This window comes from Hyperolius riggenbachi, chromosome 9, assembly GCF_040937935.1.
Source record: "Hyperolius riggenbachi isolate aHypRig1 chromosome 9, aHypRig1.pri, whole genome shotgun sequence".
Taxonomy (NCBI): domain Eukaryota; kingdom Metazoa; phylum Chordata; class Amphibia; order Anura; family Hyperoliidae; genus Hyperolius; species Hyperolius riggenbachi.
This window is the reverse complement of record NC_090654.1, coordinates 17762820-17779515: the sequence shown is the minus strand read 5'-3', so window position 1 is coordinate 17779515 and position 16696 is coordinate 17762820. Positions and strand designations below refer to the sequence as shown.

The 16696-nt window shown below is 46.2% G+C and overlaps 1 protein-coding gene across 4 annotated transcripts in view; it reads right to left on the bottom strand.

Annotated features, from left to right (window-relative positions):
* Window positions 1-13575: 13575 nt before the first annotated feature.
* Window positions 13576-16696, bottom strand: part of GRAP2 (GRB2 related adaptor protein 2) — a 504271-nt gene continuing 501150 nt past the window's right edge. For all 4 annotated transcript variants that reach the window (XM_068252025.1, XM_068252023.1, XM_068252024.1 and 1 more), the window contains one exon: window positions 13576-14100. In XM_068252025.1, the coding sequence (XP_068108126.1) occupies window positions 13885-14100 (216 nt within the window). In that variant the 3' untranslated portion in view covers window positions 13576-13884. The remainder of the gene's footprint in view (window positions 14101-16696) is intronic.

Below are 16696 nucleotides of genomic sequence, written 5' to 3'. Positions count from 1 at the left end.
GTGTAGGTATGGCTCTCATGCTACATGGAAGGGGGTAAAATTGGTCTGTGATCTTTCATTTTTCAAAGACTATGGTCTGATGTGTGTATGAGCCTTCACTCACTCGATTGATCGCAGTGTGAATGTATCCATAGAGATACGCTTTGCAAAGCACTGAAAAAGCGACAAGTGTGAACCAGCCCTTAAACTGAACCTGAAGCGACCTCAAAAAAACCAAAAACAAAACAAAACTTAGATACTCATCAAAGAAGAGGGAAGGCTCAGGATCCCATAGAGTATTCACGGTCCTCTCTCCCTCCTCTTGTTCCCCCGATGTCCCTCCAGTGAAATTATTCAACCAGCAGATGGAATATGTCTTCGGCCCACCTTGGGCAGACTATGGAAGTACTCGTGTCCCTGAGTACTTCTGAGGATGAGCAGATCTGTACAGCGCAGTGTGTGTCCAGGCTTGAGCATGCACAGTACAGATGTACCCGTCTTCAGAAGTATAGAATACAGAGATTGTGGAGAGCTTTGTAGGTTAGGGTTAAAGTGGACCTGAACTCACAACATCCTCTCTGCTCTAAAAGATATGCAACAGCATCATAACCTTTAAAGGATACCCAAGGTGACCTGTGACATGTGGCATAATGAGATAGACATGGGTATGGACAGTGCCTAGCACACAAATAGCTATGCTGTGTTCCTTTTTTTCTTTCTCTGCCCATAGGGTTTCATTGCACTAGCGCTTTAAAACGCTCTAGTGTGCATGGGCCCTAAGGGCTGATTCACACTACAAGAGCTTTTAAAAAGCTAGAGATTTTAAAAGCTCTTGCTAATGCAATGCTATGGGGATTTTTACAAAATCACATTACTCTAGTGAGAACACTCACATAGGAAAACATTAGTCATAGCTTATAAAATCACAAAGCGCTTAGAAAAGCTCTCGTAGTGTGAACAAGTTAAGAGTTTGAACTAGATCGATGGGAGTTTTTGTTTACTTGGATCAATCAAATGACAGCTCTTAGGCCCGGTTCACATTAGCGTTTTGTTTGCGGATCGGAACCGGAACGTATACTGTACAAACAGAACGGATGTGAAAGGATCCAATGTTAACCTATGAATCCATTCACATGCGTCCGCTGGTACGGATACGTTCCGATCCCCGGACCTAAAAATTGCCGCAGGCCCTTATTTTCCGGATTGTTGTGCTTAGCGGAACGGATCCGGACAAAAAATGCAGCAGCATTGGGGCAATGGAAACAGAACGTCTCTTCACACTAGTGAAGATTAACGGACCATTCCACAGGGGATGGGGGCATGGGCCGACGCAAATCTAATGACGGGAGGATGAGGGGAGGGTGCAGCAGCCGGCAGGTGGGTGAGCGAGGGTTTATACATACCTAATCTTCTGTAGCAGCCGGCGGTAGAGGCTTCTGTCTTCTTCCGCGTCATGTGACTAAATGACAATAGTCACAGCGGAAGAAGAGGAAGCCTCTACCGCCGCCTGCTGTGGAAGATTAGGTATGTATTTGCTGAGTGAAAACGGATCCTATCAATCATTGATTGATTGAGACCGCTTACCGGATCCTTTTGGCTCAGAACACTAATGTGAACTGGGCCTAAACCTAAGCATTGAGTTTTTTTTACGCAAAGAGGAGTTACGTTTATCTTTATATTCTCTTTTTTTAAACTGTTTTCTATAATTTTAGTTAACTTTGGCACCTCTAAACTACCGTGTTTCCCCGAAAGTAGGACATCCTCTTAAACTAAGACCTATTACACATTTCGAGCATACTCGAACTATAAGCCTCACCCCTAAAATAAGCCCTAGTGGCTGCGGAAAGCCCGTCCGTCTGCACCCCCCCTACTTTACCTTCTGATGACCCCTCATCCATAAAAACGCATCCCCGCTCTCCACTGCCCGCCGACATACTAGTAATTCAAGACACAGATCAGCGGTAAACTGCTGATGATTCCCCCACCACTGCTTTATCGTCTGCTGGCCCTGTTCTCCGTTGCCCGCCGGCATAATTCAACCCGCATTTCAGTGGTAAACTGCGGTGAAGGCAGCTCGTTACACTGTAACAGCACTACCGTGTACAGGAAGTGACATCTCTGTTTACTTCCTGTACATGGAAGTGCTGTTACAGTGTAACGAGCTGCCTTCACCGCTGATCTGCGGGCAGTGGAGAGCGGGGATTTGTCTTTTTGGATGAGGGGTCATCAGAAGGTAAAGTGGAGGTGGGGGAATGAGGATCTCGGAATGGGGATCTTGCTGCCTTAACAAAATACTGTATATAAGACCTCCCCAAAAATAAGACCTAGCACATCTTTTGAAGGAAAAAATAATATAAGACAGTGTCTTATTTTCGGGGAAAGACGGGTATATACATAATCACACCACCTCGTGCAGAAGGTATATCCCTTTGCTGTTTTGTCCATAATTGCAGAGAGCGACTTTTTAACCCGTGTGAGGTCAGGTATGGTCTCCTCACCTGCCTACTGTTGTGGCACCCAGATGTGAGTATAATTATTCATGTCGTCTTAATTCCCATGTCACAAACCTACTACACTATATTAACTCTTGGTTTCCTCCCACATTTCCCTCCTCCCTTTTTCATACCTCCCAACTTTTTGAGATGAGAAAGAGTCATGCCCCTGCCACACCCCTGGTCATGCCCTAGTCACACCCCTAGTCACGCATGCCATAAAGATTTCATAAGAAAAATATTTTGTTTTATAACTCAAACTACACTGGTCTTTTCTATCCTGGTTCATTTTCCTTCATATTAACATTTTACAATCAGTAATATATCAATTTAAAGGATGGGAATAAAGTTTTGAGTCAATCAAACACATTTTTAGTAGAGAAATATATATATTTACACAGAAAGAGGGACAAATGAGGAGGAAAGAGGGACAGGGCTCCCAAAGAGGAGCCCTTTTGGCTTTCATGCAAATGCAATATGTATGTAGAGAAACAGGGGCGTAGCAATAGGCGGTGCAGAGGTTGTGACCGCATCGGGCCCTTGGACCAGAGGGGCCCCGAAGGGCCCTCCCTCAACTAAAGTATTAGCTCTCTATTGGTCCTGTGCTCATAATATTCACTTCTATAGATACTTTGAATAGTGGTAATCATTAACAAACTGTTCCCCATCCCCTTCTTGCATCTCTGACACTGTAGTTGCCATTGGCAGGTTTTGGTGCGCCGTATCAATTGTTATGTATAGAGTGCTTGAGGGGCCCCATTGTAAAACTTGCATCGGGGCCCACAGCTCCTTAGCTATGCCACTGTAGAGAAAATAAAGTTTTGTAAACCGTAATACCTTTTTAATGGCTAACTGATTGTTAAAATTTACAAGTTTTCAGGGAAACCATCCCCTTCTTTAGGGATATTTCCAGATGTTAGCTGAACTAATACACTGTATGCAGGTGAATAGTAATCAGGTAGATGAGTTGTGCTGCATACAGTGTGTTACTTGAGTTAACATCTGGAAATATGCCTGAAGAAGGGGACTAGATCCCTGAAAACATCTTGCATAATTTTTACCTCATCAGTTAACCACTAAAAGATATTACTTTTACAAAATGTTGTTTTCTTCTACCTAGAAAACTCAGGCCTCTTTCACAGTGGGACGTTAAAGTCGCACGTTATAAAATTTTAGTCTGTGCGACATTCACAGTGCACACGTTACGTTGTGTGTAGCGTGTAGCAATATTTAGAAAGTGCTGCATGCTGTGTGTTTAGCAATAAATCTGCTGCGTTGTGTGTGTTGCACATGCTCAGTAAGGTTTTGTTTTTTTGTAAATGTAACGCATGCGTCGTTTTCATTCCATCAGTATGTGATGAAAGCGGCGCATCAAGAGACACATAACTCAGTGCAGAATAACGTCCAATTTCATAACCTACATGCGCTGCGTTAGGGGCACGTTGTGCGACTTTAACGTCGCATCAAACGCAACGTCCCACTGTGAAAGAGGCCTAATGGTGCCCATAAACGGTACAATTTTCTCATCAGATACGATCTTTTGACGCAATTTGAACGATTGTAACTAACGGAAGGCAATTATCGACTGTTTACATTTTTACTGAATGATTCTTTCTTCAAACTGGATCATAAAATCCAACCATCGGATCGATTTTATCCTATTTAGCAATCGACCAAAGAATCGTTCCTTGTCGATTGCATCATAAACAGCAAATTTTCGATACAATTCGGTCATTAAAAGCGCATCGAAAGATCACATTTGTTGAAAAAATTGTACTGTTAATGGGCACCTTAACATGGCTAATAAGGTACAGAAATTCTTATGCAAATTTAATGCAATTTGTATGCAACATGGAATCATGCCAGCCAAATTCACAATTGACCCAGTTTAAAGCTGCACAGGATTTGCATTAAATTAGCATGCAAGTTGCATGTCCTCCATCTCCAGTAGTGATATTCAGATTGGCAAGAGAGATTTGCATATTTAATAAGTCATGGATCAGTTCTGGGATCTGGAACAGTTGGGGAGATTTCGCCTTTTGTTAATCTGGGTGGAATGGATTCCTGAGCTATTGCCAGTGTTCTTTGTACTTCCCTATTAAATAAACTCGCTGTTGTATATTTAGCTTACGGTGGCGTGGCTGTGATTGTTTGGAGTGTAGGCTGTACGCTTTCCCCGAGAACTGATCAATGCAACAGTCCCGTCGCTATAGATAGAATACTGGGTAGATAAGGAGGGGGGCAGCTTGTTATCACTGAAGTGGGGTCTCTTGCTGCCTTGGTTCAGAACCCCTCCGATAACAGGGGTAAGTACTGGAGGAACCCCGTGGCGGAGTAAGGCGCTAAGGTCTGTACTACCAGTATGCTTAGCCAACTAACACAGCTCCCCGGCCTTTTGGCTAGGGAGAGTGCGGAATTTTTATAACGCCGGCCGCAAGGTCGGGGCCAGCTTGCTGGCACTGGTGACTAGTCCCCTTGGGACTTCGGTCCCCGACTAGAGGCTCCCTCTTGGGGGAGCCAACCCTGGCCAGTGGGCAACCACGTGGCAAGTCGGGGTCCTCCAATCCTTCGGGTGTCGGTGGACCCCAAAGCCCCCTGCGCCGGAGGCAAACGGGGAGTATCCCCTCCGGGGGAACAACGGAAAGGGCCCTGCTTTTGTGGGGCCCGGGGCTGCTCATGCACATTTTTGTGGGGCGTTTATGCACTTCCACTTTTTCCGTGCATGTACATAAAGCCTTGCTTACTCCGGGCTCCTGTTGTGCGCAACAGGAGCCAATAAAGCTAAAAAAAAAAAAAAAAAAACTACTGGAGGAACAGCATATGCAGGTGCAGGGGGCCCAGGGCCCCGCGTGTACCCCTGTGTGTGCATTTATACATTACCTGTCCTGTGTCGCTCACTGTGTAGTGCCCATCCATATTCCGGTTCTTCCTCTGCTATTTGCACCAGTGTTTAGCACATGCGACGTCACACACGCGTCGTGCGATATATGCCGATAGCGTGTGAGGCGCACATGGAAGACGGAAGGGCACAATGCGGTGGGTGACACAGGACAGGTAATGTATAAATGAAAACACGGGGGGCAGATTTATACACTGGGGGAACAGCACAGCGGGTTTTGTCACATTTGTCGATTGACCAAATATTGTTTGCTGTTACCACCGCACACCCGATTGAGCACATCAGACCGGCATCTTGCATGTCCGATCGATACATGCACCAGTTTCAGCCTGCAATTGGTCGCATCGTCAATCAGGCATGCACCTAGTGGCACTGATTTTCGAATCGGATGGTTGATTGGCCGCCATGTCGAGAGATGTATAGGTACCTTAACCTTTTGGGGAACGACGTAGTTTGAATCTACGTCCAGCAGGTGGTGCTGCCGCCCTGACTGGACGTAGATTTAAAGAGAGTCTGAAGCGAGAATAAATCTCGCTTCAGACCTCATAGATAGCAGGGGCATGTGTGCCCCTGCTAAAACGCTGCTATCCCGCGGCTTAACGGGGGTCCCTTCACCCCCAAATCCCCCTACATGCAGCGGGGGAGCGCTTCCTGGTTGGGGCAGGGCTAACCGCCGCAGCCCTGCCTCCCGCGCGTCTATCAGACGCGTACCTCCGCCTCTCCCCCGCCCCTCTCAGTCTTCCTTCACTGAGAGGGGTGGGGGAGAGGCGGCGATGCGCGTCTAATAGACGCGACTAGAGGCAGGGCTGCAGCCGTTGGCCCTGCCTCCAGGAAGAGAATATCTACGACCAAGTTGACGACCAAGTCTTGCAGGGGTGGGTTTGGGGGTGAAGGGACCCATCGTGTATGGCTGCTGATCACGTGATCACTACTATCGCCGGCGGATCATAGTGATCACTTATAGAGCTGCGGCAGTAGGGGGGGGGGGGGGGGGGGGGAAGAGCATCCACTCACCATCCTGGCACTCCCCTCCTCTCTGGCCGGCATCCCTGCCGTATTGACGCTAAGTGCCAGGTCCCAGGTTGATGACGTCTTTAAGCCGAGACCCAGAACTTAGTGTCAGTACGAGTCGGGAAGCCAGCGACAGCGGAGGTGTCTACAGCTGCTCATCGCTGGAGCCTGGGAGGTGAGTAAAGGCTGCTGGTGAAAGGGGGGACATCTGGAGGCAGTATGGACACAGCCCAGCAAACCCCAGGCAGGATCCGGCTGCCCGTCCCCCACAAACACCCCGCATGGAAAATGCCTGGGTGTAGGTCCCGAAGGGGTTAAGTGACACCGGTGAACATATCAGTCAGAATAATCACTGCCAGCTGGGACTGGGAAGAGGTGATGCTTGCTTAGACATCATGTACAATTGTGACATCAAAACAAACTTTAGTTTTGGCCAAACAACCATGTTTACCTGGAGCTGGACTTATCTTAACAAGCATGCTCAGCCATAAAAGTCTATCAGCAGTAATCAGTCTTCCCTTGAGACTGGAGAAATAGTGATGGGTCGTTCGCGAACGAGCCGGCTCTTTGCCAGTGTTGCTAACTCATCTCTTTAATTACTGACACATCTAACGTATACAGGTTCTGGGGCTATTTGCACATAATCAGTGCCTTAACTGCATCTACCTAGCCACAAAACCTGTATAATTCATGTGTGTCAGTAATTAAAGGGATGAGTTGGCAACACTGCTCTTTGCTGCGAACGACAAGAGCCGGTTCTCAGTTTTGAAAGAGCCGATGCCTCAGCCGCCCCACACAGCTCTGCTTTGCTGTGTAATAAAGGGCGCTGAGGCATGCTGGGAGATGTAGTCCTCCTCTTACAGCTTGTAGGAGTGTATGGGGCGGAGCAGAGCAGTAGCAGGAGGGATTGCCCCAGTCAGAGAAGCAGTCTGGAGTTGTCATGGAGACTGGGGCGGGGCTTTTACTCCGATTCTGAGTGGTGTCTGTTGATATTTAATGAAGAGCCGATTCAGAGCCGTAAGAACCGGCTCTTTAATGGGAGCCAATTCAGAAGATCCGATTCTCCGAGAAGAGCCGGAATTCCCATCACTATGGAGAAACAGGGAGTGTCCTGTATATATCATGCTTCTATTTCCTGACATGACCCATAATTCTCAGTGACATTAAAGTGGACCTAACCTCTTGCACAGGACAGAAGGAAAGCATAGAGACCCTGTATGTATGTAGAGAGTTTAGCCTGTCTAATTCCCCCTCATCTGTGACTAATCACAACTGTAATTTGATCCTTTAACTGTGTCAGCTGGCTGCCTTGGCAGAGCAGCTAATTTGAAAACACAGGCTGTTAATAATAGTTCTGCTTCCATGAAAGCAGGAAGTAGACACACTACAGATTTATTGCAGGATTTGTATCCGCTGTAACAAAGAAATGTTTTTCTTATGATGTTGTTACTTATCTTTTAGAGCAGAGAGAAAGTTCTGAGTTAAGGTCTGATTTAAAGCCAGGCACAAACATACTGATTTTTTGGGGCAATTTGATTATTTTGTTCGAATCTGACTGATATCAATTTGTCCCTATCATGATACACCATGTAATATCCATGGCAAGAAAACAGGAAACAGTGGTATTGGAACAGGAGCAACTGAAAACATACAGAATATGCAATTGCGACCCCTGCTGGTCAACTCCAACAAAACAGGCAATACTCAATGCGAATGAATAAACTTCACAACACAAGAAACAGCTTTTTTCTAATGCACAACCAGGAAAAAATCTGGGGATTTCACACCTGGGCATAGGTCTGCCTACCCAAACGCAATAAGTCAGATTACCGGAACCAATACCAGGCGAATGGAGTCACTTGAGAGGACGGCCAGAAACGCCTCAGTCAGTGGCGGCTCCAGGAAATTTTTTTAGGGGGTGCTATGCAGGTGCTGGACCAATTTCCGGGGGAGCCGACGACCTGCGGCGCGCGAAGCGCGCCGTGGCAACAAATGGGTGTGGCTACAACCTGCGGCGCGCGAAACGCGCCGCGGCGAAGAAATGGGCGTGGTCATGACCGGATGAGGGCGGGGCTAACTGTAATTTAAAGTGAACCCAGGGTGAGAGTGATATGGTGGCTGCCATATTTATTTCCTTTTAAACAATACTAGTTGCCTGGCAGCCCTGCTGATCTATTTGGCTGTAGTAGTGAACTGAATTACACCAGAAACAAGCCATGCAGCTAATCTTGTCAGTTCTGACAATATTGTCAGAAACCCCTGACCTGCTGCATGCTTGTTCAGGGTCTATGGTTGAAAGAATAAGAGGCAGAGGACCAACACGGCAGCCAGGCAGCTGGTATTGCTTAAAAGGAGATAAATATGGCAGCCTCAATATTATTCTCACCTCGGGTTCCCTTTAAAAGTGCAACACAAAGACAGAGGGCCCAAGTTTTGGTGACCCTTTTCCCAGAAAATTCACATAATTGTGCAGGTTTTCTCAAGAAAATACACGTAATGTGAGCAGATTTTAACAAAAAACACGTCCAATGACCCCAATATGCACAATCGTTATCAGACATGGCCCCAATATGCACAATCGGTAGCAGATATGGCCCCAATATGCACAATCGGTAGCAGATATGGCCCCAATATGCACAATCGTTATCAGATATGGCCCCAATATGCACAATCGTTATCAGATATGGCCCCAATATGCACAATCGTTATCAGATATGGCCCCAATATGCACAATCGTTATCAGATATGGCCCCAATATGCACAATCATTATCAGATATGGCCCCAATATGCACAATCGTTATCAGATATGGCCCCAATATGCACAATCGTTATCAGATATGGCCCCAATATGCACAATCGTTATCAGATATGGCCCCAATATGCACAATCGTTATCAGATATGGCCCCAATATGCACAATCGTTATCAGATATGGCCCCAATATGCACAATCGGTAGCAGATATGGTCCCAATATGCACAATCGGTAGCAGATATGGTCCCAATATGCACAATCGGTGGCAGATATGGTCCCAATATGCACAATCGGTGGCAGATATGGTCCCAATATGCACAATCGGTGGCAGATATGGCCCCAATATGCACAATCGGTAGCAGATATGACCCCAATATGCACAATCGGTAGCAGATATGGCCCCAATATGCACAATCGGTAGCAGATATGGTCCCAATATGCACAATCGGTAGCAGATATGGTCCCAATATGCACAATCGGTGGCAGATATGGTCCCAATATGCACAATCGGTGGCAGATATGGTCCCAATATGCACAATCGGTGGCAGATATGGCCCCAATATGCACAATCGGTAGCAGATATGACCCCAATATGCACAATCCGTAGCAGAAATGACCCGAATATGCACAATCGGTAGCAGATATGACCCCAATATGCACAATCGGTAGCAGATATGACCCCAATATGCACAATCGCTAGCAGATATGACCCCAATATGCACAATCGGTAGCAGATATGACTCCAATATGCACAATCCGTAGCAGATATGACCCCAATATGCACAATCGGTAGCAGAAATGACCCCAATATGCACAATCGGTAGCAGAAATGACCCCAATATGCACAATCGGTAGCAGAAATGACCCCAATATGCACAATCGGTAGCAGAAATGACCCCAATATGCACAATCGGTAGCAGAAATGACCCCAATATGCACAATCCGTAGCAGATATGACCCCAATATGCACAATCCGTAGCAGATATGACCCCAATATGCACAATCCGTAGCAGATATGACCCCAATATGCACAATCAGCATCACCTGAAAAAGAAAAGAAAAACCCATTTACTCACCTACAGCCAGAAGACCTTCTTTCCCGACCTCCTGTCCCGAGTCCCGACCTCATTGTGGCGCGCAGCGCCCGCGCGCCCACGATCCTCTTCCTTCCCGACGTCACAACGAGACTTCCTGCCTGCATGCAGAGAGCAGGGCTACGGGAAAATGGCCGCCCGAAGCCATGCACTGCAGACTCGAAGTCTGCAGAACAGGGCTCCGGGCGGCCATCTTACCGTAGCCCTGCCTGCTGCTCCGTGCTGCCGCTGTGTGAACTGACTTGGCGTCTTTTAGACGCCTGAAGTCAGTTCACTCCAGGGGGTGCTTTGGGGGTGCTTGGACAATTCTAGGGGGTGCTCGAGCACCCCCAAACACCCCCCTGGCGCCGCCCCTGGCCTCAGTGCTCATGGGGCTGGAGGGAGCCCTGGGTAAATATAAAATCTTAAAGTGTACTTGTCTCAGGTATACTTTAACCCCCTCCCAACAGCCTAACACCATTCGGCGTCGGGAGGGTGGCAGCCCCAGGACCGCGTAATGCCAATCGGCATTAAGTCCTGGGGCGGGGTTTTGCAGGAGATTGCGCAAGCCACTGCGCAGTAGAGCGGCCCGCCAGTGATCAGCTATTTCCACTTATCTGTGATACTGCGCCTGCGCTTGAGCTGGGGAGATAAATATTTACATCCCCGCTGTTAGGAGGGGCACAGCGAGACCGGCGTGGGACGGAGGAGGACGGGGGAAGCCTCAATAGGATCCATAGGCTACCCCCTACCGAGGTGAGTACCCCCCAGGGGAGGTTTTTTATGTTACAGGTTTTCAGTTTACCAAAAGGACCCCCAAATCTACTACCTTGCTTAGGGCCCTCGTTACATATTAATCCATCTGCTTTTGATCCTCTGGCTTTAAAGGGGTTCTCTGGGGAGGGTTTGAAAATAAAATCTGACACTTACCTGGGGCTTCTACCGGCCCCCTGTAGCTGTAATGTCCCGTGCCGTCCTCCTCTAATCCGCCGTTCCTCGCCGCCACCCCGGTTTACCGCGGCATCCCATCCAACTGCTGCTGCGCGGCCATGGCTGCACACGTACTCGTTCCTGCACGTGTCATTGGAAGCTTACTGCGCAGGCACAGTATAAGAAAACTTCGTACTGCTCAGTAAGCTTCCGATGACGGGAGCGGGAGCGCGCACTATTCGTGTTGTTAGACAAATAATTGGGAACGGCAGATTGGAGGAGGACGGCGTGGGACATTACAGCTACAGGGGGCTGAGAGAAGCCCCAGGACGGCTGTCCCCAATACAGCACTGCCTTAGATCGCAGCACTGTACTGTGTTAATAGACGGCGGCGGTTTCGCTGGCTAACAGTCTCCGAGCAGAGACTGAAGACGGAGCTGCGTCATCGAAGCGGAGATGAGTGCGCCGATGCTCCTGCAAACCACGCCCCCAAGGACTTTATGCAGATCAGCATTAGGTGGTACTGGTGCTGGCGCTGCATGCATGCCCATCAGCGTGACACGGTCGCTTAGTGGTTAAAAGGAAATAAATATGGCAGCCTCCATATTCTTCTCTCTACAGTTGTCCTTATTATCTGCCTTTCAGGGGCCATTTGCATGGGGGGTTGGTACTTTTCCCGCTTACTGCATGAGTTTGCTCCAGTTTCCTTCCACAGTCCAAAAATTTACAGGTAAGTTGTTTTCTCCCCAAACATTGGCCATAAAACATGTTAAAGAGAACCAGAGAAGAAGCACCCTCTTGTATTTTTCCTTATGAATCAGTGGGAACATGACAGTAAACACCTAATCTGCTCTTTGTTTCATTGTTCTCTGTTTAATCAGACTGTTATCACCTCTGATAAGAATCCCCCACTGAGCACTCAGTCTAGCTTTGCTACGGAAAGATTATAGTGGAGTCTGTCTTCTCTGGTGTCTTTTCAAGCCCAAGCCTGCCCCCTTGTGGCTCTGCTATAATGACTCAGCTATAATCATTCCCAGCAAAGCCAGACTAAATGCTCAATCCGGGATTCTTATCACAGCTGATAACAGACACTTTTAGCAGTGAGGGTGAAACGGAGAGCAGGGTAGGTGTTTTCTCTAATGTTCTTACTGATATGTATGGTAAAATACACAAGGGTGCTTCGTCTCTGGTACCCTTTAAGTATATTTTATGGCGAGCCTCGAAGAAAGACGGCTAGAGATGCTGCTGCTATGTGTTCTCTGTGAAGCGCGGAGGTTAATGTGTCAGCGCAATATAAATGTGTAATAACTATAATAATAACAGTAGTAAAAATTTGGACTGAGTCTGACTTCGCTGTCTGCACGGTGTTGTAAAAATAAAAGTGGCAGTTTTTGCAAATTGAAGATAAAAAAGAGAAAAATATCTCCTGCACAGTCTTATTTTATGTTTAAATCTACTTTTTTAAGTTTTTAACAGTTTTATTGTTTTTGCTCAATGACACATTCATAGAAGTATGCCAGAGCTAAAATTTATGAACTATTGACCCTTTGTATCTCTTTTCTGCTCTCAGAAGCCAATTTCTGCTAGGAAAGTGTTTCATAGTTGTAATTTCTTATCAGTGAGGGTCACACTGTAGTCACTTCCTGTCAGGACTGAGACAGCCACTTACATACCTTATATCTAAATGTGTGGGAGGGTCAGTTAGGTATCGGTCAAGGGCTAGAGTCGGTCAGGGATCTGTGTGTGTGTGTGTGTGTGGGGGGGGGGGGGGGTGATTAGGGTTAGGCATCTGGCAGGGGGTTGGTTTGGTTAGAATTAGGCATCTGTGGGGGGCTGTTAGGGTTAGGCAACAGTGGAGGGTTGGATAGGGTTAGGCATCTGGGGAGGGGGGGGGGGGGGGGGTTTGGTTAGAATTAGGCATCTGTGGGGGGTTGTTAGGGTTAGGCAACAGTGGAGGGTTGGTTAGGGTTAGGCATTAGTGGGGGGTCTGTTAGATTAGGCATGGGTAGATGGAGGGGTCGTGTGACAATACGGTTAGGTTTAGCAATACCCAGGGGCGTAGCAATAGGGGTTGCAGGGGTTGCGACCGAATCGGGGCCCTTGGGCCAGAGGGGCCCCAAAGGGCCCTTCCTCAACTACAGTATTAGCTCTCTATTGGTCCTGTGCTCATAATAATCACTTCTATAGATTCTTTGAATAGTAGTAATCATAAACAAACTGATCCCCATCGTCTTCTTGCGCCTCTGACACTGTAGGTGCCATTGGAAGGTTTTGGTGCGCCTTATCAATTGTTATATAAAGAGTGCTTGGGGGGCCCTATTGTAAAACTTGCATCGGGGCCCACAACTCCTTAGCTACGCCACTGGCAATACCACTGCCCAAGAATAGAATATCGATAATTATTGCGCATAAACTAGATCCAAGAATTCTGTGTCTGGAGTATCTGTTTTATTTAATGCAATTACAGCAGGTCAGCAAAAAATAAAAATCCATTAAAAAAATAAAAAAATGAGGTGACAGTCAAAGACTCCACCCACCCCAATAAATAGCACAATGACAACACAGGAACTCTCCTCTCTCGTAGACACTCTTAGCTGTTTTGTATTTTGTTTGTCAGAATGATAAAGTTTTCTAAATTCTCTGTGTGGGCAGAAATCAGTCCATTCTGGGGAAACCCCGCCTCCGGGGCAAGGAAACCCCGCCTCTGGGGCAAGGAAACTCCGCCTCTGGGACACATTCCCCGCCTGTCACCGGTTCATGCTCGTCATTACATAGTTAACAGGAAAGAGTCCAGTCTTCTCGCCGAGCTTCCCCAGCCACCAGAAATCATTGGGACTGTCCAGCACTTCTATGAGGTCGTTGGTGTAGAAGCTGAGCTCATCCGGTTCCAAAGCCTTGAAGTCATACAGCGCTTTCACCAGCCGGTGGCGCTTTGGTTTGGTTACTGGTTGGGCCGCAGGATGCTGAAAGGGTGAGAGAAAGATGTGAATGTCCTACCATATTATATATTTATATAGCACTGACATCTCCTGCAGCGCTGTACAGAAAGTACATAGTCATGTCACTGACTTTCCTCAGAGGAGCTCACAATCTAATCCTACCATAGTCACAGTCTAATGTCCTACCATATTATTATTATGTATTTATATAGCACTGACATCTTCTGCAGCACTGTACAGAGTACATAGTCATGTCACTGACTGTCCTCAGACGAGCTCACAATCTAATCCCATCATAGTCATAGTCTAATGTCCTACCATATTATTATTATTATTATTATTATTATTATTATTATGTATTTATTGTATATAACACCTTCTGCAGCACTTTACAGAGTACATAGACATGTAAATGTCCTACCAAAGTCATTTCATCAAAGCCTCATACATTTAGTAGTTTAACCACTTCAGCCTACAGCTTCGAAAATCTTATGCATCCAAGCAATGTTCACCTCCCATTCATTCGCTACTTATCAAAATTAATTGATCTATATCTCGTTTTTTCTGCCACTAATTAGGCTTTCTTTAGGTAGTACATTTTGCTAAGAGCCACTTTACTGTAAATACATTTTAACAGGAAGATTAAGATAGAAATGGAAAAAAAACATTATTTCTCAGTTTTTAGCCATTATAGTTTAAAATTAATACATGCTACAGTAATTAAAACCCATGCATTTTATGTGCCCATTTGTCCCGCTTATTACACCATTTAAATTACGTCCCTATCACAATTTATGGCGCCGATATTTTATTTAGAAATAAAGGTGCATTTTTTCAATTTGCGTCGATCACTATTTACAAGCTTATAATTTTAAAAAAATGTAATAAGATACTCTCTTGACATGTATATTTAAAAAGTTCAGACCCTTAGGTAACTATTTATGTAGTTTTTTTTTTTTTATTGTAATTTTTTTTATTATTTTTTTTAATACAAAAATGTATTTGGGTAATTTTAGTTTGGGAGGTAAATAGCCAATTTTAGATGTAAAATAATGTATTTTTTATTCAATACAGGTATGTGGGTGCAGTTTACTATTTGGCCACAAGATGGCCACATTCAAAAAGTTCCTAGATGCGAACGATGTCGCATCTAGGAACTAAAATGAAGAGAAGTTGTTTCCTGGGGGCAGAAATACCACGCTCTCTGATGAGAAAGCGTCGGTATTTCTGCCGGGGACTTGGATCGGTGAATGGGAATTATATTCCCATTCACTGATCGGGAGGGCAGCGGGAGGTAGCGGGGGCGCGCGCGGGCGCGCGCCCGATCGCGCGCAACACACGGCTGCAGCACCACTGCCTATCTGGACGGATATATGCGTCCAGATATGGCGAAGTGGTTAAAGGGGTTGTAACATCCAAAAATACAAAATTGCCTAAAAATAGTTACCGGTAGTTCCCCTAATTATAATATATAGGTAAACCCTTTTTTTCTAAAATAGGTCCCTGAACGTCCCCTAATTTTTTGTTCTGGTCTATGTACCTTTGCTGAACTGCTCTGAACTTTGCAGTGCCAACAGGGTTGTGCTAAATCTTTTTTTTTTTTTTTTTAGCTGCAGTAACAAGCTTATCTTAAAATGCAAATAACAGAAACTTCCCATTTTAAATAAGATAAGCACACTATGATGACCAGAAGATAAGGAATCCCCATCACTCTTTGAAGAGTTTACATAGTGATGCAAGCCTGTCATCTAATTCTGGGAATACACTATGAGTTTTTTCGGCAGGTCTGATCGATTTTCCGATGTTTTTTTCAATCGTTGTTTCTTATCCATTTCCATTCGCTTCTATGAGAAAATCGATTAGAAAAATAATCAAAATCAGAACGGACCTGTTGGAAATTATATATCGAGCCATCTATCTGCCAAAGAAACCTCATGGTGTATTCCTTGCATAAGTGATGTTTGCTGTGGGAGGGACAGTAATATGTAAAATCAGCTGTAAAAAGGGCAGAAGTGATGTCAACACAGATAAACAGTAAAGATGGAAACCATCAGAAATATTATTTTATTTTTTCATATCACATGCTCTTATTAAATCTGACAGCAAGCACTAAAAAAACTGAATAAGCAATTTCTTATTAGATGAGTTTTAAAGAAAACCTGTACTGAAAAAACCTCCCCTGGGGGGTACTCACCTCGGGAGGGGGAAGCCTCTGGATCCCATTGAGGCTTCCCCCGTCCTCCTCCGTCCAACGGCGGTCTCGCTGCAGCCCACGGAACGCACAGCCGACAATTTGTCAGGCTGTGCAATATTTACCTATTCTAACTCCAGCGGGGGGCGCTGTTGTGACTCTCTGCACAGAGATAGGCAAAAGTAGCCGATCTCCGTCGGGTCTGCTCTACTGCGCTGGTGCAGGAGACTTGCGCCTGCGCAATAGAGCGGACCGACAGAGATCAGCTATTTTCGCCTATCTCCGAGCGGAGAGCCGATACTGCGCCTGCGCTGGAGCCGGGAAGGTAAATATTTCCATCCCCGCTGCTCAGGGAGCTTTATCACTGCCGCTGTGGGACCGAAGAGGACGGGGGAAGCCTCAATAGGATTCGGAGGCTTCTCCCACCCG